A 25,358-nucleotide genomic window follows, 5' to 3' on the forward strand; every position below is an offset into this window, starting at 1 on the left:
TGTCCCAAATTATCTTAAATGTTTGTTAGAGAAGAGAGATCTGATCATGTTGCAAGTCAAAAACTGACACAATTAGATCTTGATCTGGTCTGCATCAAAGATGGCTCCTAAGTTTTTAGACAGACTGTTAGGGTTCAGTCTCAAAGATTACAGCTTTGTTCTTTAAGCTAGCAACTACTGTATATGATGTGTACATTAATCAGAGACGGTTCTAGCCATATTAAACTAGATTATGGTTTGCCCCCCTATCTGCCCTTAAAGATTTAATTATATAAAAGTATTGATATTTTCAGTCTCTGTTCTTGTGTAATTATATTTAAAAAGCAAATATAATTTATTTCACCACTTTTAGAGTAAAAGAAGATTGTGAGATAGTTTTAACCATAGACTGCATTGGTTTTCTAAAACTGTGTCAAAACTGTATTGACAAAAAAATAAAAAATAAAAAATCTAAACTATATGAAAGATAAAGCTCAAACTGTTTAAGTCTAGTGATTTTATTGTCATAGTAACAATGGACCTTTAGAGCAATCATATGAAAAGATGAATTAAAAGATAGAATAATTAAAACATTTGGACATTTTGGGCAACAAGAGAATGCAAACTAAAAATGTTTATGGATCTACAGAGTAAAAAAAAAGTTTTTATTATTATTATTTATTTATTTATTTTTGACCTGAAATGGCTTCATCTTGGCCGATTCACGTGAAGAAATATCATCAAAAAGCCATTCAGCAAACTCTAAAGTAGTCAAGCTACATGCTTTTAAACTTGTTTTCCTCCAGGTGCTGCTACATATTTGCAAAAAAAATTACGCACGTCTATCCAGCACGTGGTTACACCCTCTCCTCCATTGCACAAACACAAACATGCTATTGTTCACTAAACAATGACCTGGAACTCACTGAACTATGGAAACTATGGATGACTGGGTGGAGCATACATGTGTGCATGTTTGTGTGTGTATTCATCGGTTAAAAGTAACACCCCAGCTGGGGTCCAGCAGAGTGCAGCATAACACTCGGATGTTGTTCCTTCGGACCCTAAAGAGATGGCTGGGAAAAAGGTGTGTGTGTGTTCAGATCGACACACACACACACACACACCCACACCCCAGTACTCTGCTCCTAAGTGCTCCATCTCTCCCTGAAGTCTGAACATGGATCAAGAGAACAATAGACTCCACCAGTCCGCCCTCTGTTCCCTCCCTTTCTCAAGAGAGACATTTCCTTTGGCTCAGTAATTACTCTGAATGAATAATAACTCCCCCAAGATTTAAAAAGCGTGTAACTTTGACCAGAGGAAGACTTCTTGGCTCAGAGGCAGCATCGCTGATTGTTTGGTTGCCATAGCACAGGAGTCACTCCTCCTGGTCTCCACGATGAGCAGATCGCCAGAGGATCAAGTCATTTTGGAGTTGTGGCCTCCCACAGCAGTTAAGAACACCTTGTTCAGAGGTTCAGATTTGATTTCTAGATTAAGTGAAAGGTCAGAAACAAATATCAAATTCTTTGAATTAAATTTGGAAAATATATACCAAAATCTGTCTGCACTAATACTCATCTCAGCATGCCTGGTGCATGTAATGAGAAGTGAAACCAATAGCTTGAAATGAATAATATTTATTAGTAAATAAATCAACTAAGAATTATCTAACTACATGGGAGCACTCAGAAAAAAAAGTTAAATCTCAGCCAAGGTAATGTACCTGATTATGAAACAGAAAAACCTGTAGTTCCATACCTCTGATCCCAATACTCATGTACCATTCAGGATGAGAGTGCATGGAAAAAGTGACATATGCTTTAAAAATATGACAGAAATTGATTTCTCTCTAAATCTGCTACATTCCCTCATGTTTGGACCAACAATACATTTTTCCTCAATTCAACAGCTTATATTGCAAGATAAGAAGCAGTGTGACAGCAGCTTAAGCATATTTCCAATGACGTCGACTTAAAAGGAAGGCATCAGGCCACTATTTTCCTCTGCTTTATGTTGGTCAGACTATTTTAGCTCAGCAAAAAGACTCACACCAAAAACCAAAAAGGAGGGGGATGAAAATCTATAAATTGAATACAATACTGCTTGAGCCAAATCTTCTGTAAGTCATTTAAAAGTACAGCTGAAACAAACCGGTTCATTGCATCAAAGGGATTTGAAATAACTCGGATGATTCTCAAACACTGTACAGTTCTAATATGGCCAACTGTGAAGTGAAGTGTGTAAACACTGACCCTGTTTTTTGCACTATTTGGGCAAAAGCTCAAGCCTCTCAGCCCAGCATGTGATCGACAGAACGCCGACTTAAAGCCTCACATGCTCAGCTCGTGCTTAACCAGTCAGAAGTAATCTGTCGTGACTGGCAGAAACATTAAAGACGAGACATGCTTTATAATCACATGCTGCTCTCTTGCTGAGCTAAGGCAGTGTAGATTAATCTAAAAAGATTGATAATCATTTGAATCAGAAAGGCCTCAATCTGTTCACCTCCAACAGAACAAAGTCCAGACATAGGAGCAGACTTTAATAATCACTGCCAAGATGAATAAACTGAAATCAGTTTTGAAAACAGACCAAAAACATACATGTTCAACAGTCCAATGCTGAATTGTTGCATAACATATTCACCTGTAATGTACAACCAAGTTTTCTCATGTCTTGAACTCTTAATACATTCTACTGAAATTAAAAAGACCATGCAGGATTACACAAATACAGTCAATATAAAAATGTATTCATCTCTTTGTTAATCAACCTTATAAATTATTTAATTCTGTGAGATGAGCTGGAATGCAGGAGACCGTTGAGGGTCTGTTGATTAATTATTTTTTTGTTGTTTTTTTTTCTTTTTTGGACTCTGTATTGATGTTTGGGATTTTATTAACAGCTTTTAATATGACTGGTTGTGACTCAGTAGAATGTGTGGGAAGATTAGATTAATAAATGTTTCACAATTTTATACTACTTATTCATATTATCATTTTTTATGTTGTATGATGTGATTGTTCGAGCACCTTTAAAGGTTTTTGATTGATTGATTCTATATACATTTGTAAGGGACCCATGGTGTTAACTTGCTTCCAAATACTCATTTTTGCTGACAACAAACTGAAGATTCAGCAAGTGAATACTATTTTGCGTTATACAGTACACATTATTTCATAGCACATTCAATTGTTAAAGAGTAGACTTATCAGTAATTTTTTCTGCTCATTGTAAAGGTTTGCAAAAAACCTTGAAATAAATCTTTTATTACGGTGGAACATTATTACACAAAACCATCTGCAGCTCTTTAACAGTACACTTTACAGATTTTTCACCCTTCAATCATCATCATAAGAAGTGACAAGATAATCTTCAGCATTTTTTTTTACTTTTAATTTTTTTTTTCTAATTTTAATCCGTTACTCCGACTGTAGATATGGACAAGATTAGTAGAAATTGTCCTGCAGTCATTTTTTTGTGATAAATAAATTGAGATCTGTCTTGTTATCTTTTTATTTATAATATTGGCTAAGAGAAATTGACCTGCGTGTCACCTTATCTTGTAGAAACAGAAAATCATGAATTGTTACATATAATTAAATGAAGCCTCTGTTTAAACAGTGAAGACTTTTTTTTAGATTATGCTACTCCATTAAAAGATGAATTTATTTTAAGGCTTTTTGCTCATTTTTGTCAATTAGACCCTTTAAAAATGTACATTTTATTACTTATCACTGAATGAAGAAACTAAAGGCAACACTTGAACTTTGGCAAACAATAACACAAACACACTGGCCTACTTAGACACCACGCACGAAGCAGGTTATGGGAGGTGGCAATAAATGCACAACAACTCTCTTTGAAACCAGGGCACTGATTTTGAAATTATGCTTTAAAGTTGACACAATTAACATGATTTTATTGCAGCCAGTGAGTGCTCCGTTTATTACTCTGCACAAGACAAACTGAACACCAACACTGCACACTAACGCTAAGTTCAAAGTCCACTTCTTATTGCTCTACAGCTTAATGACCCAACAGCAGATAGACACCACTAAGTATCTGGAGATGCTAATCAACACATGATTGTTGTGACATTTCCAACTAGCCATTATCCACAATTGGCTGTAATTCAGTGGAGCTGCCGATGGCTTAGTATACCCCCCTTCCACACACACACACACGCACACACACACACACGCGCAGATTGAATGACTAGACAGCATGGCTGATCTGCTTCCAGATGGGATGTAAGGCTTAGCTCAAACCCGCTTCCCTCCTGATGCTCTTCTTTTCGCCTCTCCTCTTGTCCTTCCTCTCTCTCTCTCTATATATATATATATATATATATTGTTACCCTCCTCGCTGTTTTTAGTTTCCTCTCTCACTCCATTATTCGACTTCTGCTCTGAACTGAAACAGCCTGTGACTGAAAATGTCAAACGGCCCCTCCGCCCTCCTACCCCACCACTCGTTACAGAGTCTCCCGAGGCAGTCCCCTTTCTTTCCTCCAAAAAGCGCTCATTTCTCATGCGCTTCCAAAGCGCTCAGCCAATGTTCCTACTGAAAACACAAAGAAAAACTTCACTTTCTTATGCGGCTTACATTCGCTTCTCCCTGTGCCCCCAAATAAAGTGCCATTTTCCAAGTTTTGCTAAGTGACTTGCCAGTGATAGCATCTCTTAACTAAAGAACAGCAATGACAGGGAGAAAACAAAGGATACAAATTAGACATGCGATCAAATGGTCTTTGATTCGCCAGGTTCAACTCTGAAGACTTAAAATAGGAAGGAATAAAGCAAAAAGAGGAAACTAGAAAAAAAATGTAAGTTTGTGTTTTTCCGGGATATTTTTTAATTACTGCAGGTTTGTGTGCAGCAAGACGAGGAGAAGTCAGACATTGCTTCCAGATAGAACCACAACAGGAGCAAGCTAATTAGTCTCTCCGCAGTGCCCTACCCCTTTCTCCGAGTTCCTGAACTCACTTAGAAACTTGAATGTGTAGTTTTCTCAAGACTTTTTTATTTTTTTGCTGCAAACCTCCCTCCCTTAAAACCCTGCATGATGATGGTGGCCTAAGTGGAGAGGATCTTGTTTACCTGTTCTCAGGTGAGCGGGGTTAAAGCAGGCAGAAGCCTCCCATGTCATTTTAAACCCTGCACTGCGAGCTGTTCTCTTTAAATCTTTAAAAGGGCGAAAGAAAACACCTCCGTTCCCAGGGCTAACTTGTCAGCTGGTGTAACCGACACCGGCTGGTAGTTAGGCAACGTGGCTCGATACTTTCATCCTCCATATTGTTGGTAGTGCACCCCTGGTTGCCAAGGAGAGTCGCACACAAAACGCAATCATGTCTAATTTAGGATGCGGCAAACTTTCCGGTTTAGTTTCTAGCATTTTTATGGTCATCATGATAGCTTTGCAGTCCTGCAGTGACAAACACCATTATCCTTCCATCTGGAAAAACTGGCTTAGTTGGAAAAGCAGCAGTGTTCGGAAACTCCACCGAAACCAACAAACAAGAGTGTCTAGTTTTATCTTTGTGGATATTTGCCAAGACCTAAGCTACAGCAGAAAAGATAAGTATTACAGCCCGAGTGTGACAAGGTAAAGCAATCTGAACCTTCTTAACAAAAGAACATCATGTACCAGACAACAAGGCAAGGCTGTTGCTTTCAGCTAGAGTGGAAGAGTTTTGTATTACTTTACAAAAATTAAATAGGCTCAGAATTAAATAACTAACTTAAATTACCTGTCACAATTACAAAAGAAAGTACTGTAACCTATAAAAAGGGGCGGGGATTAAACCAGTGCTACTAAATCTTCCATTGATGGGGAAACAACACTGACTAATGTGCAGCGCCTTCAACTTTTTTATATTTTGTCACAAACATTAAAGGGGATCTATTATGCAAAACTCACATTTTGCATATTTTGGTACTTACATCTGGGTCTCAACTGCTTCTAAAAACCACCGAGCTGTGTTTTGGAAATAAGTTGATGCTTTTTGAAAATGAGCCGTGTCAAAAAACTTCCGAATGTAACATCACAAATCACCCAGCAGCAGCTTATGTAGAATAAAATTACAAGAGGCCCTAAAACAGCTCATTCTGAAAGGAAGTCAAAACAGGCAGAACTGAGCAGACTGAAATCTCATTAGCTAACAATGACTTTGTGCAAAAAATGTAGACCTAACCTGTTCAAGGAATCATAATATGTCACAGTTAATAACTTTTAAGTAATACACCAGAACAGATTAGTACATAAAAGTATGAAAAAGCATCTCTAGAGCATAAACTTCTCTCCAACTTTAACCACATTTTTCAGATTTTTATTTGTAAAAATAATTTAAACATCATGTATTATTTTACTTTCACTTCAGAAGTATTAGCCATGCACAATCGGCCAGCATTAATGTCAATACTGGCCGATTTTAGTCATTTTTAACATATCAGTCTTGGTCTCATAAGTTAAACTGGGTTGATATTAACAACTGACACTTATTTCAACAACTGCAAATTTCTGCCTTTTTCAAACTTGTTTAAGAAACACAATTGACTACAAATATTGAGATCTGACAATGTTCTGTATAGAAGTCTATTCCCTTCACGTGGCACAAAAGAATGATGCTGAGAATGGTAGAAAACAAAAAGTTCATGCAATCAATGCAAAAGTAATGCACTGTAACAGATGGAAATGTTAAAACAAATGTGCTTATTGATTTTTACTCTGACTCATACTGCCTGCTCAAAACCTCTCCACAGCACCACACTTTAAAAAGAAACTAAAATATCCCTCTATGTATTTTTAAGTCAGTCATTTTTCGGGACAAGATTTAATTATCTCTAAAACAGCAAGTAAAGACTGACCAGTCAAGCATAAAACTTGAATCATCTCTTTTTGCAACCACAAAGACAACAAACACAGATTGCGCTGCTGTATATTCACCCCTGTTATTTCACCCAATCGTCAGCTATTTATGCAAACTTGGAATCGTGCCGTTATTTGCCAGAGACGGAGCCCGTCGTATATGTATTTGCATACAGTGGTGGCAGAGTTGGCTGCTGTGTTGAGATAAAAATGGGTAAATATGCAGATGGTTGGAGCAAACAAAGCAGTGGGGGAACAGACGGGCCGAGATGGAAGAGAAAACACAGGTATCAAGGAGCTGCACTGACTGGAGATCACACTGTTCTAGCTTTCATCTGCACAGACCATTAAAGTCCGACAGCGCAGCATTGCTTTTCTGCGTTTTAGACCATTAACTTTGATAACTTCATCGGTTTATGAAAGCTCTTTTGCAAAAGACAAGCAGGTGTAAGATGCAGAATAAATAAGTTTCTACTTTTGTTGTGCAGAAATCTGTCTGAGCTGCACTTACGCCACATCTGGAGCCGGATAGTTAGGATATACAGCAGATATTATTCTATTGACCTTTCTGAATAATAAAAGATTCACTACATGAAACAAACCAAGTGAGATAGACTCTATCAGCTTTGATACAGTCAGTCTTTTGTGATTTTGTTTCTCAGTGACTGACTCTCAAGTGTCTGATGTTGGAAAATCTTTGAACATATCAGAAATCTGCTTTTAACTGCCTCACCACTTCATGAGGTCACCACGTTCAAACAAATTGAAGTGAATAAAGCAAAAATGTCCAAGCAAGTCAAACCAATTAATTTTTTCAGTCACAGTGGTGATATTTGAAGCCAGTGGTATTCTTTTATGTCTAATGACATCCTGGAATCAGTAAGAGATTAAGTCATGTGGTGTAAGAGCTAAAACAGGGGGAATATAGTATCCCTTAAGTTAGATGAGTTTATGTGTTGTGGTAACCCACTGAACAATTTTCTACTTTAAGCAGCTGCATGAGAGCATCAGTGATGTCAATTTCCTGTAAGTCACTGTGGTTTAAAGTTCACAATGGAATACACTAACTTCTAGTCTTTGCGCAAGAGCCTGCCTCTCATTATAGAGATGAGTAGGTCATCAGCTGCAGGACTAGAAAACCACAAAGGCTTCTCAGCCACTGAAAGTCACAGAAAACGTTAAACAGGTCCACTCTGTTCACTCCTGAGAGCTACAAACTAGGTTACCGTGGCACGGAGATTTCTTAATAAAACATTCTGGGTGTCTCACAGGAAAGGAGAGTGTGATGCAGTCTTCCTTCAACCTGAGCAGGACAAACAGGACATCCAAAGACAAAAGCTGTTGTTTTCAAGTCAGATATACTGACTCAGACAAAAAGATACCCAGAATTAGGGCTAGTTAATTCAAATAGTCAAGTTTGTTCCTATTTTACTGTGACTATATTTCATTTGAAATAAAATAACTCAAAAAGTATTGAATCCAAACATGTCTTTTGCAGTTGTGATGTAGCATATAATGGGATTGAGCCGCAATTTGACATTATGTGTAGTTCAACACAACATTGACACATCAATACACACACAGCCCCACATGCCGTTTGTTGATGTATTTTTAGACCAAAGACTATGAGAGATTTCATCTTTTTAAATAACAGACCAAAAAGCAAAACAATCCAATAATCTACATGTCATTCTGACCTATGAAGCAACTAAAACACATTCATCCATGTGATCTTACACACATGGAACATGTATAATAGGACAAATCAAGCATAAAGTCTCAATATTGAAGATTTTAAAGGTTTCACTTTATCTATTGAGTAATAAAAAAAACACGTTACTCCAGGGTAAAAATAGTTTCTATTAAGAACCTGACTGTGTTATAAGCTAATCTCCCTTTGAATTTTTTAATTAAGTGCTTCAAGCATTGAACAGTAAATTAAACTGAAAAGGAATTCAAGCTTATTCTTTAAATTTGTGATGCAGAACCAACACTTATAGCGGCTTCTGGACTCAACCTTCATTGGGCTGAGTGTGTGACACTAAACACAACAGGTTTGATGATAGGCTCTTCAAGTAGTTTGTCCAAGAATCTGGACTCAGGGGACGTATCAAATGACTGAAATGTATACCTTCGGCTACATGAAGTGGTCAGTCATTCAGTTCCAAGAATTCCCTCCAAGCTACCAGTTGAAGTCTTTAATTTCACATTTCCTTGCCTCCGCTAGCTTTAGTCAAACAGGAAATGTTCAGTATGGTGATGTTGACTTTATTTTCTGAGTGTGTTTACTGACTGAGATTTTTTGATGGTGACTTATTTCTTACTCTAAACATATTAGCTGCACAATAAATGGAATGCAATCTTGATCACATTTCAGTTTGCAACTTATAGCAATCACAAAGGAGTGCTTGAATGCAATATTGGCAGGCTATTATATTTCAAGTGCCAGCAGTCATGCTCTGCAGGCAAATAAAATATTTGTCAAGCTGGTTGGAGTTAAGTTATTTATCAAAAGGCTTTTGATTCTCACCTCTGATATGGATTTCAGTATCTGAGGTGGTGATGTTTACAGGAAGTAGTAGGGCCATCAGGTCATGGAAAGGAAGGAAACGATTGAGGAAAACCTAATTTAACCACAATAATATCTTTGTTTCAATGGCATGCTTTCCAAATAATGTGTAACTCTACAACAAATGCAAAAACATGGGCTCCTAAATTAATGTAAAAACCCAAATTTATTTTTTTGAGCCTTATGAGGCTGCTGAGAAGAATATGAAGTTTATCTATCATTTATACCTGTGAGTGCAGTTGTATGTGAGCATTGAGCCCTCTGCATCGGTGTTGATTTTCCAGCCAGCCTTTCACCACAAGTGTTGTATCAGTGTCATTACATAACAGCTCCGCTAAGCCCCAGATCTGTCCATAGAAAGTCTAATTTGTCATAAAAAGCACTGTGAGGCTGGCCAACAGCTCTTCAGAGATTAAAGTGCTGCAGCTCCCTTTTCTACAGCCAGATGTTCGACCCGTTTACAGCCAAAACTCTAAGCTTGTGCTTCTATTTTTCCCAAGCCAAGGTATTTCCTTTTTCCCTTTAAGATCCTTTGCAGAAACTTAATTTCATTGCTCTTCGCATTAGGACATTGAGTGTAGTTTGCTTTAACACACTTCTTTTCAACCAATCAGAGTAGAGGATAAAAGTTGCAGTACAGCATTACAGTTGGACCACATTCCTCTTGACTGATTGAGGACAATGCATCCACTTGAGATTGGCTCTTGGTGAAGACTAACAACCTTACAGTGATCACAATAGATTTTAGACTAAAGCAGAACTGCCTTGAATCCACTTTCCACTCAATACATTTACTAAGACCATAAATATGATAGTGAGTGGCACACAATTTTGTGAGCCTTGAGAGAAGTGTGACTCACTTCACTTGAATCGCTGTAATAAAAAGGGCGATGAAGTCAAATAAACGCCTAAAAATTCAAACAAGAGTTTTCTGTATCCCCTACCAAGGCCAACCTTGTGTTCAACAACTTTAAAAAGAAAAGAGTTATCACAGTCTGAATCAATATTTAAAATCTGTTCTACCTGTATCCATACTGCAACTGCATAGTTATGCATAACCTTCCTTATAAATAAGTAAACAAGCTAGAAAGCAAAAACAGAAAAAAGAGAAAGAAAAAAGTAGCATATTTCCAAGAAACACCAAAATTGAAATGTCTGCCAAGCTTTCAATTATGCGAAAAAAAAAAAAGGGAGAGGCAACATAGAAACTATGTGAAACTTCTGAGAAAACCAGCACCTGTTGCTAACAACACCCTGAGATGGAGCTTATTAAACGGTGTGTCATTTATTTAAGATAACTACATTCCAAAGATGTTCAGCGTTCCTTCCTAAACACACCACTCCCCTTGCAGCAACCTGACAACAGTGATGTCTTAAGGAACTTTAAGCTTTAAACAAGGTTAACATTTTTGTTGTACAACTCACATATATACAGTCAGTCTTCAATTCAAATTAAATTCCGTTCATATTTTTATCCACCAATTCACAATAAACACGTCATCTCACGGCACTTTATAAAACCTGCAACATTGAACACTCGCTTGCATTGTGGAATTGACCTTGCAACAATCCTTCATTTTGCATCCATGCAGGATGCTACATATTCCAACAAGTCAGGCTAAAGAGTCTAACAGTTATACACGTTCTATTTTATAAACCCAGTAAAGACATCTACTGAGTGATCATTTGGACTGAACAATAAGTCATATTGTTCATGCTGCAATGTTGAAATGTTATTTCAACATGAAAATGTTGAAATAACTCAGTTAAGATCTGAGAAAGAAAACTGGTTTTAATTAAATTAAACAAAGACTTTTGTAGCCAAGATGTGCGAGTTTTAAAATTATTTCAAACAACCAGAACAAAGTACAAGTTATTCAAATGAGCCACCCCTTTGTTACAGTCTGAATGAAAAACCACAGTGTCAAAATCAGATGAAACCAAATTAATCAGGATGTTGAATAACAACCACCAAAGCTCAAGCCTGCCATGAACTGGAAACAGTTGGAACACAAAATTCATTATCCGCAGTAAAAAATTAGCAAAAAATGATGGACCTTTTAAAGCTGAACTGAGATTTGGAGATGCCCACATGGACAAGCACAAGGCATTTTTGTGGTCAGATAAGATAGATAAGCAGCTATTTTGCCACACCTTAGAATAGTAAACAACCAACTGTCAAGAATTGGGTGGTGGCATCATGCTGTGGGACTGTTTTACTGCCAATGGGAAAAGTGAATGCAATAACTGGAGGTGGATGAATTTGAAATTGTTCAACTCCAGCTAAAATTCTGGAAATAAACTGGATGCTCCAACAAAATAACTTGTAAAAAACTGGGTTTGACTAGCAACTATTATCCACGAATAAAGCTTGGTTTGGTTCTGGTTATGTATTCATTTTAAAACTAAAACCAAGAGTTTTGCTATCAATTTAAAAAATACTAAAAAACATTCACAGAGCTTCTGTTGAAGTAACATGTATCAGTATCAAGTAGTATCAAGTAAGTAACATGTGACCACACTCTCCATGAAATCATAACACATAGTCTGTTTTAACCCTTTGGAAAACCCTCATATTTAAAATTTCAAGATATTAGAGGGGATGTCATACAGTTTTGACATATGTATAGTTTTCACCATTTAAATGGTTAGTTATGTCCACCATTAAGTCGAGTTTGTACACTGAATGTTTGTTTTTAAAGTCTGTTGCAGGTGTTGGTTTTAATAGCACTCCATCCCTGAAAAAGAATAGTTCAGAAAAATAATTTAAAGTGTGAAAATAATATAACATTCATGCCCTTGATGGAATTAAATGGTTGGATCTAAATGACTACATTTGTAATTAACTTCAATGTACAAGGAAATAAACCATTACTATCGGCGCTTGTTCCTTTAAAGTATTGCTTCTTTCTGGAAATGGAAACTGAGGTTGAATACTTCACAACCTAACAAAGTAAGAAGAGAAAAACTTCCGACACATTATATGGAAACAAACTGTAACAACAAAGAAATGCTGAAGATGAACACAGTGAGATTAATTATATTCTTATTTAGCCAGATTCTACTTGTGTCTTAGGCTCAGTGGGTTGTTGGACTTGGGGAGCAGCACTACTGATGGAGACCTCTGCTCAAACAGGATAAACTGGTTTTCCTAAAAGCTGACAGTACTTCTCATGTGAAACCCGTCTGAACTGGACTGCATGTGGTGCGACAGGTCTGAGTTAATTGGAGCCAGCGGATACTCCAGTGTTTGCATCACAAAAATGTCAGGATTGCAGCGCCACACGTCCCTCTGCTTTCTTTAAACAGTGAGTAATGTGCATGTGACCGCTTGAGTATATTTGCTCAAAGGACCTGCTGCAAACTGAAAGCCAAAGGAAAAAAAAAATAAATAAAATAAAAATCACAAGCCTTCCGATTTTAAGAGCCTTTTATGTTCTCACCGTTTGTGACCTGAAACTAGTTTACTACCAGACAAATAGGGCATGAATGCAGAAGCAGCAAACACAGAAAGCAGCCTGGTGAAACCAATGCACAGCCTCTTCCTTCTGCATCAGCCTTATGAATCAGACAGCAAGTCAAGCATACTGTCCGCAAAACGTCCTCACTGCGTCCTCAGCTGCTTGTAAGGATTGGGCCCTCGGCTGAGTGCAGCGGCTCCGGAAGCGACGCTGCGTTAACCAGGATGAGATTGAGCCAGATCAATAACCTGTTAGGGCAGCTTTGAAAGGAAAGCAATCTAAATTTTCTGGCTTCAGACTCTGACACCCATGAATTCTAATGAGAAGTCTTTATGGAGTTCGTCTCTACAGAGCACACATGAGGCATTACTAACATACCCAAATAGGAAAATAGCCACCTCTCAAGTCTAACATTAGGGAAAAAATTGTCTGAGGTATTAAGTTAATTAATGCACTTTTTAAAGCCTTAACCTTGTCAACAAACAGCTATATGTTGACTTGCAAAAGTATGCACACCCCTTTAGCTTTTGGACATATTTTAATGTTAGAACTTCAATTCTCAATCCATTTTTTGGAGATTTTTGTGGCAGCCCAACAAAAAGTAGTCCCTAATTATGAAGTGGAAGAAAAATAATCAAAAAGCTTTCACAATCTTTTATGAATGAAGACATAAAAAGTGTACATATTGTTTACAATCAGGGACTAAATATTTAGAATCTTGTAGCAAATGCAGATTTAGATTTGTAGATATTTTAAGGTCAAAGTTTGGCTTGTTCCGCTTCACAAAATCGCTCAAGTCCAGTAAGATTTTATGGACCGTATCTGTGAGCAGCAACAATGAAAGTTGTTCACAGATTATACACTGAATATACAGTAGATGTAGAGTTTCACTAAGACATGAATCTGCTATAGCATCAGTTGTATGTTATTATTCTAGTGGAAATTGAACCTCTATCTCAATCTAAAGTCTTTTGCAGCATTTAACATGTTTTCTTGGAAAATTTCAAACATGAATTGTCAAGGCAATTTTTTCCCCAACCATAGCTGTTTGATCGCGACTAGTTGCACTGGATTTTATTTTATGGTATCAGAGAATCATGGTATAGATTTTATTTATAGGTAAGGTAGAATTTTCTTCCACTTCAAAATGATGCACTACTTTATTCTGGTCTAACACACGCATCCCAACAAAATACATCAAACTTTGTGTTTGTAAAGTGGTTAAATGTTATTATTATTAACATTTATTTTTGCAAGGAGTTGCACATTCTATTTTCATTTTAGGAAGTAAAATACACAATGCAGATTAGGAAAGCTCCCACTGCAATTCTCCTACAGAAAAGCAGGAGTAGTAATGCAACCGTGGTATGGAAAAGAGGCCAGGGGAGCAGCTGGTGGAGTAGGTAGTTACACGATAGTGCTCAGCTTTAATATTTGTTTGATTGGAGATGTTGTCATGGGCACCAGCCGAATGGGCTGAAATCGATTCTTTGAGGTTGAGCGCCACAACGAAAACACCCGAGAGTGCACTGCACTAGCAGAGCGAACACTGACCCAGGCCCATCAAGTGTGGGAGGAGAGCCAAGTCTGAAGAACTGCAGCCAAATGGAAGACTGAACTCTGAGATTAGGTCTTCTCAGCTGATTTATCACAGCGAGAGTAGAGATAGATCCCAACTGGACGAACAGAAGAACGCACATGTCCAATTTACACAGACAGGCCATTTGTCTCACTCCTATCAATGCCCAGTAAAACAAACTCTTGGGATCCTTCCCAAAACGAAGTCTAAACAACACTACAGCAGCCACCGCTCTCATTGTCAGAGGCAGGCATAGCAGTAAAATTTAAATAAAGATGCCCCGGCAGCAATTGTGGAAATAAGAGCAGTTGTTCTCTCTGTATTGCCTGAAACAGAACTGAAACAGAGGGATAGCAATTCCAATTTACCTGGAGTTTTTATGATCCTTCATGCTTGCAGCTATGATTAGAAACACTGCTTCTTCTCCAAGTTTGAAATAGAAACCGCTGGTTTGACGAACTGCCACCATAATCATTTAAGACACTTACAGGGAAGAATCAATACTGTTATAGAAATTAATGGTAACATAATCACTTTTAGTCCTGAGATTATTATTGCTTTCACATCCCTCTCTCCCTGTGCTTTCCTGCATTTTACCTCTTTCTCCTTGTGCTCAGTCTTGCAATGAGACTCCTACCTTATTTGACCCCATTTTCTTTCCTTTGAACCTGTTTAGCAGTTTTCCCTCCCTCACCTGGTTAAACGTAGCCTGGCCATTGTCTTCCAACACAATTCCAATAAATTCTCATCTCCCTTCATTTCTTCATCTTGTATTTCTCCCAGTAGCCTCAATTTCTTTGGTGGAATTTCAACTGGGTCAATCAGTGAACAGCAGAAGGAGTCTGTGATGCCATTTGAAAGCTTAAATTTGGTTTCAAATATTAAGCGGTTAAAGTCTTGCCTTCAGGAAACGTAAATAAAAATGTTTAGTTAACAGAAACATGTTATTTACAGCTTGATATGAAACAGCTGATCAGTCTATGGGACAATGAATCTTTTTTCTTTCCAGTCGGTGAATTCACGATAGCAAGGTCCTGTTATCTGCTCAACGTCTTGTTCTCACACCGGCTGAATGAACTAGAAATACTGAGACATGTCATAGAAGTTATCTTCCTTTTAAATCACATCCTATATCTCTGCACTCTCTTAGTCTTTATTTAAAACGCATTACTGACACTGAAAACCCCTAACTTTCACTTTTCTTCCGACAGTATTAACTTACACACTTTGTAGAACTCAGCATGCTGTTTTCGTCAGATTTTTTAGTTTCACACTGGCTGATTACTCCATGACAAAGGAACCTGAAAATGATCAAATTCTGTTCACCAATTTCATTAAATGCTTGTTTTACAGACACAGTGCAACATCACGTCTGCTTCTGACATAAATAATAATGATCGTTTACCACAGATCCATAACCTGGATTCTAAAACATTCTAACACTCCTATATTTCATTTACATGGATCATGTAGAACACAAAACTTTCCATACTGAAGTTTTGTGTTTTGAGGTACAAAAATAGATAAATGTATTATATATTTTTAATTTTGTATATTTCCACTTGGGCAGACAGGTCCTCTTGAGTTATTTTGGATAAGAGTTTTCAGCTGAGAAGTAGAATAAAAATATTTTGAATCTCTATGTTTATTGTCTCCTTAGACAAACTAAAATTGGCACAAATTACAAATACAAATGTGGGCAGATGATGTAATAATAACATATCTCTACTATTTAATGAATTTTTGTCAGTCATGTTAATGGATTGGCATAATCTTTCACCCGATTAGCACCTATCCATACAATCGTCTCCAAGCAATTTATTTCAAAAAGTAAATCTTCCATTGAACTGTACCTTATTTCTGCTTTATCAACATCCTTAAAACCACACTACACTCAGGACACAGTAGCAGATTTAAGAATGACTCGGTGTGCTCCAAACCAAGCTTTATTTTCATGATGGGTGTGAGAGCAGGTTGACCTGGCAACATTGAAAATCATCTTTAACAATGTGTTTCTTCCAGTGAAAATGTACAAACCCCCAGCAAAACAAACAAAAAAAGAGAATCTCATTAGTGGGATGCCTCAGTGGAGGTTCTAACTGCTGAGTATGGGCAGCAGCAAGGCTGTGGTGCCTGCAATGTTGTTGCACCGTTGGAAAGCTGACCTCATCTTATATCACAAGGATAAACAGCTGCATAGACGACTATCTTAGAGAGAGGCCAATTAGGAGACAAGCTGGGGAAAGAAGGATTCTTTGGGAAAAAGAATGCGCGTGCGTGTGTATGCGTGTGTGTGTGCACATCTTCATCTCTAAACTGCACCGTCCATTTCCACTGGCAGTAACCCGGAGACACTCTTGCTGCTGACATCGCAGCATGACCACTCAGCGAGTACAAAGAGGCAGCCTTTGTGAATCAGCACTCACACTCGTCTTCCCCGTCTTCCAACAACCTGCCTGCCAAGTCCTGATGCCTGCCAGCGAGAGCCATGGTTTATGTGAAGATGCCATCTCTGCTGCCGGCTGATTCCGAACCGCAATGCGGCTTTGAAGGACGCCAATTAATAAGGTAGACTAATGACGGACAGTACAGTAGTGTTTGATGCACATCTGGAGAAAAACTCTGCCATCCGCTAGAGACACTAAAAATATTGTGGAAATCTACGAAAGAGAATCGGCTATTATGTACGGCCAGTGCAGGATGACAAAAGGAAGGTAAATGCAGGAGTTCACTGCTATTAGATACACGTAGACAACAGGTTTCTGAGGCAATATAGAGCTGTCTTTATGGCAGTAAATGGTCAACACCTCGAAATCCAGCAATAAACAACAGATTGGAATATGCCAATTTCCCATAAATCAACTCTGATCAGCAACTGGAAGATATTGAATACTGAAAATTCAGATTTAATTTCCACCCCACATTTATTTAACGGTAATTGACAACAAAGAATTTTTACAGATGTTTCAGATTGTTTTTTGTTTTTTTTTTCAGTCTGAAAAACCAAAAGAGGCATGTTTAAATCCTGTGATTAATTATAGACTTTACATTTTTTCAGATCCTGTCACATTCCCATGCTTGGTAAGGACCAGAGACAGCAGACCACTTAGAGATTGAAAGACTAGGCATTGACAGGAACTGCTTCTGTCTCCAGGAAAGCCAAGCCCCATTTTACATTGAAGGCAGATTGGAAAGGCAAACAGGTGATTAAAAAAGAGGTATAGAAGGAGTGTAACAAGTTGGAGGAATAAACCAGAAGACATGAATGGAAATCTGTAATATGCATAAGTGCACATACACAAACGCAGGATGCAACAGAGAAAATTGGAAGGGTGTGAGTCCCACTTAATTGTGCTGGCATCCTCCTGATAGGTTTAAGAAAATCTCTTTTTTCCCCTAGCAAATATACTCAAATCTGCATGGGAATAGCAAAAACAAAAAAACCTTCTGAGAAAAACTAAATTCAAATTGTGACGTGACCCTGGAGGTGATACCAGAAAAAGATCCATTACCAAAGGGAACAGAATCCACGAAGCAGAGACCCACTGACAGCTCCTCTGTGCCGGTTTAGAGCAGCTTAGTCATTGCAGCCCTGGATGCACCATGGGGCACCACATTAACAGAAACTGTGAGATTACAGCTCTGCTGCTCTGCAGATAGCAAGTATAAAGTGTTAACATCAACATAACACCACCAGGAAGGAAATTAAAAAAAGGAAAAGAGATGCTGAGCGAGACCAATTTAAATAGAAAAAGTTTGCAAATGACAGGATGATGTTTAGGTTGTAACACACAGGTAGGGTAGAGTGCATCAGAAAGAAAAAGTTCCATTCTGTGATGACAGAAGCTATCAGAAAAATATTATCTTTTTTGTAGTATAATCATTAATTATTGATTTAACACTAAATACTGATATTGTAGTTGATGCAAACTATTTCCCAATTCTAGCATTGCTAACTACAAAGTATAGGGGTTAGCATGTTTTTTTATTTTACCACCGTTTAGTTTTAGGTGAGCATCTGCTGTCTGAAGACTTCTGATTTAAAATGTGTTAAAATTTGAGTACTCTACATGGTTTTGTACCATATCAATCAAAGACATTAGAAAAGATTAAACAATTTTTGTTCTAAAACATTGTTTTAGTAGAAATAAACATAACGGTAAGCTAAGAACATTGTATCGGATAGCTTTATGTGTAAGCCACCAATGAAAGCGAGTGATGCAAAAATACATTCCTTTTCCTGCTTTATTTAGTTGGAGGAAAAAGTCAGATGGCAAAGAAATATTTAGAAAAACAAACAAAATGTTTGAGATTCCAACAAAGGGGAAAGCAGTTGAGAGGTGCTGGCAGACGTCTTGTTTGTTACTTATATTATCAAACTGTGCCAAGAGAGACAGAGCTCAGAAAAAATCTGGAATTATTCCATCTGTGTCATTGTCATTGATTCAAAAGGAAATATCATCGAACAGAGTATGTGATGGATGCTGTTGCAGAACTTACTGGTGCATGTTGCACTGTATGATTTTGCGCCATGCTTAACTGAATGCTGATGCTTCAGTCTGCAGAATGAGGCAAAACAGACCCTCCAGCAGCACAACCACAAGGGTCTCAACATGCGAAACCCTTTCAATGCTTTGATTGCCTGTGCCTCAGTGTTGTTAATCAAATTTGCATGTGACTTAAAAAGAAAAGCCTGTGTGAAATTGTCTGTAAATGTAGCTTTGGAGTTTACACAAAAACTAAGAAAATAAATCTCTAGCATTCACTGTTAATTGGTCCATCTTGGTGAAAAATGTAATTAATGCTAATATAGATTGTATGTGTCTTTCGCAATCAGAAATAATTACAAACATCCAAATCTGTTTTTCTTGTAAATGAGGGAAGTACATATGAGCTTTCTATTGGCCAAAAGACTGGCAATGTGCAGCAACAAGTGGGGAAGGGGCATTACTGAATCTCAGTAAAGGGAGTTTAAAAAATAAGAACAGTACATGAATAATAATTTGTGCAGTATAGAAGTTCCTTTAAAAAAAACTTGAGTGTGTCTTGATATTGTCACTGGACATAGGCCTGTTTTCATAATTTCTAAACTTTTCAATCTTAAGATCATAATAGTAGAATGAATGAATCAATAAATAAATATGAACCTTTTTTTTTACCCCTCCAGGGGGTCTTTTTGTGGGCTCTAGTGTCCTTTATATGACAGTAGACTGACAGGAAATGGGGGAAGACATGCGGCAAATGTCGTCGGGTCCGGGAGTCGAACCCGCGATGGCCGCGTCGAGGACTCAAGGCCTCCAAATACGGGTCGCGCTAACCGCTACGCCACCACGGCACGCCCATATGAACCTTTTTTTAAGGTTCTGTGGCACTAGTGGTCTTGATTCATCAGTAGCTAGAAAGGGAAATGGCAGAGAGAAAAGGCGAGAATATGCAGTAGAGAGCCCAGAATCAGGAATCAAACCAGGGACAACTGTGTGCAGCACTACAGCATGTGCTGCTGAACCATGAGGAGTCCTGACATTTTATTTTCTAAAGGAACTTGATAAACAATTCTACCAAAGGAGTAGTTTTAAAAATGTGACAAATCTCAGGAGCGTCACTGCCTAATGCCACACTTAGAGGCACAATTATAATACAAGGTGACAGGATGAAGTCACTGAGGAAAACTATTATGCTACAGTATCTTGTACTCTTACTAAAAATGCCTACTGGGAGTCATTCTTGCCAGATGCCAAAACAAGCCAAACAGCTGAATTCTTTCCTATTCCTAAGGGTGAGACCAGCCATCCTTCAACAGAAACTCCCAATCTCATTCTATTAGTCACTACCCACAGTTTAGAGTCAGTTAATTATTTAGTTTGTTATTTGATAAACACTTTCCCCAGCTGAAGTTTTGCAGAGGAGGAAACTTGCTGTTCTGGTAAGCCCTTACTTTGCAGAAATGAGTGCTGAGACTGATGCATAGAGTTTATTACGTCCTTTTTGACTCACAAAATAGGAAAAAAATAATACTTTTTATGAAAAAAACATGGGTCCTCCAGCACTTCGGAGTTAAATGATTCATTCATTAAGCTCCACAGGGTAAAAACAAGCAGATTTGCATCCTGTGCTAGCATCAATCATCAGACTGTTCAGGTCCCTGAGCTTCTGAGAGTACCTGCCATCATTCTGCCTCTATACTCTCAATCATCCCCTCAAGGTTACTGCCTATTTCCTTGCTTTCCTAACAGGATAAGAGCTGCATGCTGAGTGCATCTGCTGGTCCGACGCCAGGCGGGACACACTTCAGGTTTCAACCCCAACTGCGCAGGAGAAACAGTTAAAAGGTCTCAGCTGCGATGAGGAGGTAAAAACAAAAACAGTGACTGGTTTTGAATCTGCAGGTGTAATTATCATGGCAGGTGGGTAAAAGGTGTACTGGCTGGACAAAAAACACTTTGTGTTGAACTGACAAAAATGAGAGAAGTGGAATCGCAGAACAATAAGTATAAAAGATAACATTGTAAAATTAGTGAGAATAAAAAGTAACAGATGTTATCTGTTACACAAAAGAGAAAATAAATTTGCCAAAGTGATAGTCTAGCCAAAGAGAGATGAAAAGATAAACAATGAAGCAATGGAAATGGTGAGACCAACTGAAAAGTCAAAAGGGTTTAATGCAGGTACATCTGTCTTTTAAAACCATATCTAAAACTTTAGATATGGTTTATGCTTCAAGTTTATAATTGAAGTTTACAATTATAAACTTCAATGTATTTTATTAAGATTTTGAGGAGAATTATTAGGAAAAATACATATTTTCTTGGCAATAAGGGCATCAATCAAAGAATCAGCAAAGAAGTTTATTGGCGACATTGGAACAGCTGCAGAGATTGACAGCGTATGGAAAAGTACAGGAAAATGTGTTAGATTGGACTAGTCAAAGTCTGGGGATAAATCCAATTGAGAAACTGTGGTTGCTGGTACAGACAAAGCTAATATTGGTATGCCCAAATAGAATTGCAGCTGTAGTTTGCCCAAAGAGGCTGATTACAAATCAATGCTACATTTCACAAAATTCATTTGCAAAAGATGTTGAAAACTTGGGATCCTTCTACTTCAAAACTACCTTCTATTTGGTCTATGACCCAAAATTCCAGAAACATCCTTGGAACTTTTACGGCATTATGACTAGTATACAAATGAGTCACGTTAATCCCATTTCAACAAAGGCCTAACTTCCCCACTTGAGCTTACATTTATCCCCACTTCCAACTTCCCCACTTTGCGCTCTCACTCCAGCCACCAGCCACCTCATTCTGGCATGCGGCGGACATCAATGATGGATGATGCATGCATTAATCATGAACGAGAAGACGGAGAGATCTAAACACACAGTCCCGAGAGGGAAAAGGGGGACCAATGGTAAACAAGCTGGGGCCCTCTGAGCGCCACTTAGCTTAACATTATGTAACGTCGGATTGAAAGAAAATGTTAAAGGCTCTGCAAGCAGGCAGCACTTTACCAGACATGAGCAAACACATCAGTGACCCCCAGCCGAGTGAATTTAAGAGCAATTAAGTTATGAATCAAATCTCAGTGCATTTGTATTAAAATTATAAATCTTCTATCAAAGCAAAATTTCCAGACAAAAATGGGCCAAACAACATTCCAAGAGGAAATACCTGGAAGTGAAAGTGTCAAACTCTGCTGCCAACCTGGCAACATCCTGAGGGATTTAAGTACATGGGCCTGATTGATTCAATTACACTTGGACACCTCAACACTGTCTGTGCTGGCAAGGCGACCGTTAGCAAATCCTCTGGACGAGGCTCCAAAGTGCCGCACTCAGCAGTGCCTCTATTAAATCCATCTACACACACACACACACACCTGCCTCCTGCCCCACATGACTGCTGGAGTTTGACCGTCGATATGCTATGGCACATTTAGTGCCATGCTATTCATTACGCTTGTCTGTGGAGCCGTACAGGAAGAATTACAAGCCAGTAAGTACGAAACAGTAATAAAAAGGGGGCAGATCAATAAACTTTCAAGCTGGATTTTTAAGTAAATGAGTGTCACAGACAGGAAGGGCACTTTTACATCAAGACAAATTTCACAGGGTGAACATGCTTAGAGTAAGGTTGTTCCATTTTTATGAATAGCAAAATACTGCTAAATGTTGATAGCCCTTTAGTCAGGTTACCACAAATCTCAACGTACTTTATCATGATGATGGAAAACCAGAATTAATAACTGTGATGCAGAACAAAAAAATAATAATTAATTATTTTAAAATAAATACCTGAAGAGTATGCCTTCTCTAGTCTGATTCACCTAAATTAGACACACAGCAGCCAACTGCCTTCAGAAACATCTAGTTTATAGTCTACATGTGTTTGTAATTCAATTCGAGTTGAAATATTGCTGTTCTGTGGACGAGCCAAGAGGTCTGTTGGAGAACACCAGAGAAAAAAAACAGCATCATAAAGACTAAAAAGCAAAAGAAGACATGCCTGAGATAGATTTTTAAAGCATAGCGAGGTTATAAAACAATATTCTAAGGTTTGAACATCCTACAGAGCTCTGTTGAATCCTCCATCTCAAAATAGTTAAGAGTATGGTCCAACTGTAAACCTAATAAGAAGACTGATCCACTCAGCTGGGAAAGGAGGCATTTATTCAAAGAAGCCGTCAAGAAGCAAATACTAACTCTGGAGGAGCTGCACAAACCAGGTGGGAGTTGTAAAGAGGACAACCTCTGCAAATCTGGCCTAAATGGAAGAGCATCAAGAAGATAAATGTACAAAGTCCCATTCTTTTGTTAAGCCTTGTCGCAAACACAGCAAACAAGTGGAAGAAGGTGCTCTGGTAAGCTGAGCCCTAAAACTGAACTTTTTGGCCTAATTGATTGATTTTTCCAAAACCCGAAAGAGCCCGATAAAAAGAAAGAATAACAGAAACACTAGGACTGTGGTGATTTTTTTCCCTGTCAGCATAATGACCCTAGATTCAACCAGAACTACCAAAGAATGGTTCGGATCAAAGCACATCCATGATAGAATGGCTTAGTCAAAGTCCAGACATTAATCCAAATGAGAAAATGTGGAAAGAATGAACAATTTGTTTTTATAGATGTTCTCCATGCAGTAAGAATGAGGAGTTATTTGTATAGAAGGCTGGAGGGGAGGAGGGTCTATAAATCTGTTAGAGACATTCCCCCAAAACACCTGCAGCTGCACCTAAACCAGGTGGTTTGCTAAACGTGACTCATGGGAGATGAATACAGATACTTGTACTTTACCAGAAAAAAAACTGAAACCATGTTTTATTTTTACTTTTCTTGTACTTCATAGTAGTCCACTTTATGTTGATCCGTCATAAAATCCCAATAATATACATGTGGGGAAGGGAAAAGTTTAAGGAATAATAATATGTTTGGCAAGGCATTGTATTTGGTATAATACAATAACAAACTGTTTTGTTTTATAATACAAAACAGTTCCGACTTCAATTATGGGCCCCCATTTATACCCGCAATATGAGTCAGGGCGCACACGCATGCAAATTCACCAGCAGAAGAAAGCAACAGGCGAACAGACAGAGAGAGCGCATCTTATTCATCCAGCATCAGTCCCATTTTCAGTTTGCACACCCTCTTCACACAGCTGGTGGAGAAATGACGAGAGGACACCCACCTGGTCTCACGGTCTTCAGGCGAATGGGCTCCCGAAAGTGTCTGATGACAGCCAGCGTGTCTCTGTTGGTGAGTCCGCTCACCGGAGTGCCGTTGACCTCCAGCAGCACGTCCCCGCTGCCGGGCAGCCGCCCGCTGTGGCACACCACCGCCTCCGGGATCACGCGTCCGATGTGGGGGAACTCTCCGAGCTCGGCGCCGCCTCGCACCTCTAGGACAGCGGTCAGCTCCACGGAGCCCCCCCAGGACACGGAGCACTCCTGCACTTTGACCAACCAGTGCTTTTTCTTCTTCAGTGTCTTGGACATCGCCGCTTGATGGGCTTTTTGGGGGGTCGCTTAGGAGTTGGAAGTCCCAGGGAACGAGTGTCCTCTTCAGAAGCAAAATCCTATTTGGACCCTCAGAGCGCTCTGACGCACGGCTCGATCATTCCGGACCAGAGAAGTTGAGCCTTGTGTTTTGTGTGGTATTCCATTCCAGAGGGGGAAATAAACAAAAATCCTTCTCTGTGTAACCCCTCCGAGCTCCCTGTGTGCGCGATCCTTCCTCTGAATTACAGGAGCATCGTCTGGAGCGTGACACCAGCTGCGTCAGTGCCGCAGTGGAGCGGAGAGTGCTGCTTCTGATGCTGGGGCGGCTCGATTCCCCCCTCCACCCCAGTTTACAGCACCTGGAAAACAAAAACCAGCGCACTCCCACTGCTGATGAGCCCCCCGTGAGCCCAGATTGTGCGTAAATCCTGCGCCCCCAAAATATGCTAAAATCCAGTTCTGGTTCCAAGAGATTAGTGAATCCTGCCAGAAGGAGTTTGGAGAGGAATTTCAGGAAAACTTCCAAAACTAGTTTCTCGTAAAGGTTGGTCTCTTCAACTCAGAGAGGTAACTTTACCCAGAGCACCTGTTCTTCCTTCTTTCCTCCCTCCTCCTCTTCCTCCACGGTGACATCAACGAGGAACCCCCTGGAAACGGGCAAACACACCTGGCCCTCCTCTTCTGACCCGATCGGCCAGCAGAACCCGCTCTATTCACCCAGGCTCCCCTCTTCCCGCTCTGCGCTCTCACGCTGCTTTTCCGCGCTCACCGTGGGAGGCTTTTTGATGCTGGTAAACTACGCAGCAGTATGCCACAGACGTGATCCGATTACGCTTCGCTCCATAACTTTTTTTTATATATATATCCTTTTCCGCGTTTCTCTCCTGACGGCAGGGAGTTC

At 38.9% G+C, this 25,358-nt stretch overlaps 1 protein-coding gene across 4 annotated transcripts in view; it reads right to left on the minus strand.

Annotated features, from left to right (window-relative positions):
- Window positions 1–25,358, minus strand: part of LOC102235697 (membrane-associated guanylate kinase, WW and PDZ domain-containing protein 3-like) — a 134,242-nt gene extending 108,884 nt beyond the window's left edge. For 3 of the 4 annotated variants that reach the window (XM_023335778.1, XM_023335790.1, XM_023335786.1), the window contains exon 1: window positions 24,148–24,454. In XM_023335778.1, the coding sequence (XP_023191546.1) occupies window positions 24,148–24,454 (307 nt within the window). Of the gene's footprint in view, window positions 1–24,147 lie in introns of all 4 variants that reach the window. The other variant, XM_023335774.1, reaches the window with a different exon arrangement.

This window comes from Xiphophorus maculatus, chromosome 1 (genome assembly GCF_002775205.1).
Source record: "Xiphophorus maculatus strain JP 163 A chromosome 1, X_maculatus-5.0-male, whole genome shotgun sequence".
Classification (NCBI taxonomy): domain Eukaryota; kingdom Metazoa; phylum Chordata; class Actinopteri; order Cyprinodontiformes; family Poeciliidae; genus Xiphophorus; species Xiphophorus maculatus.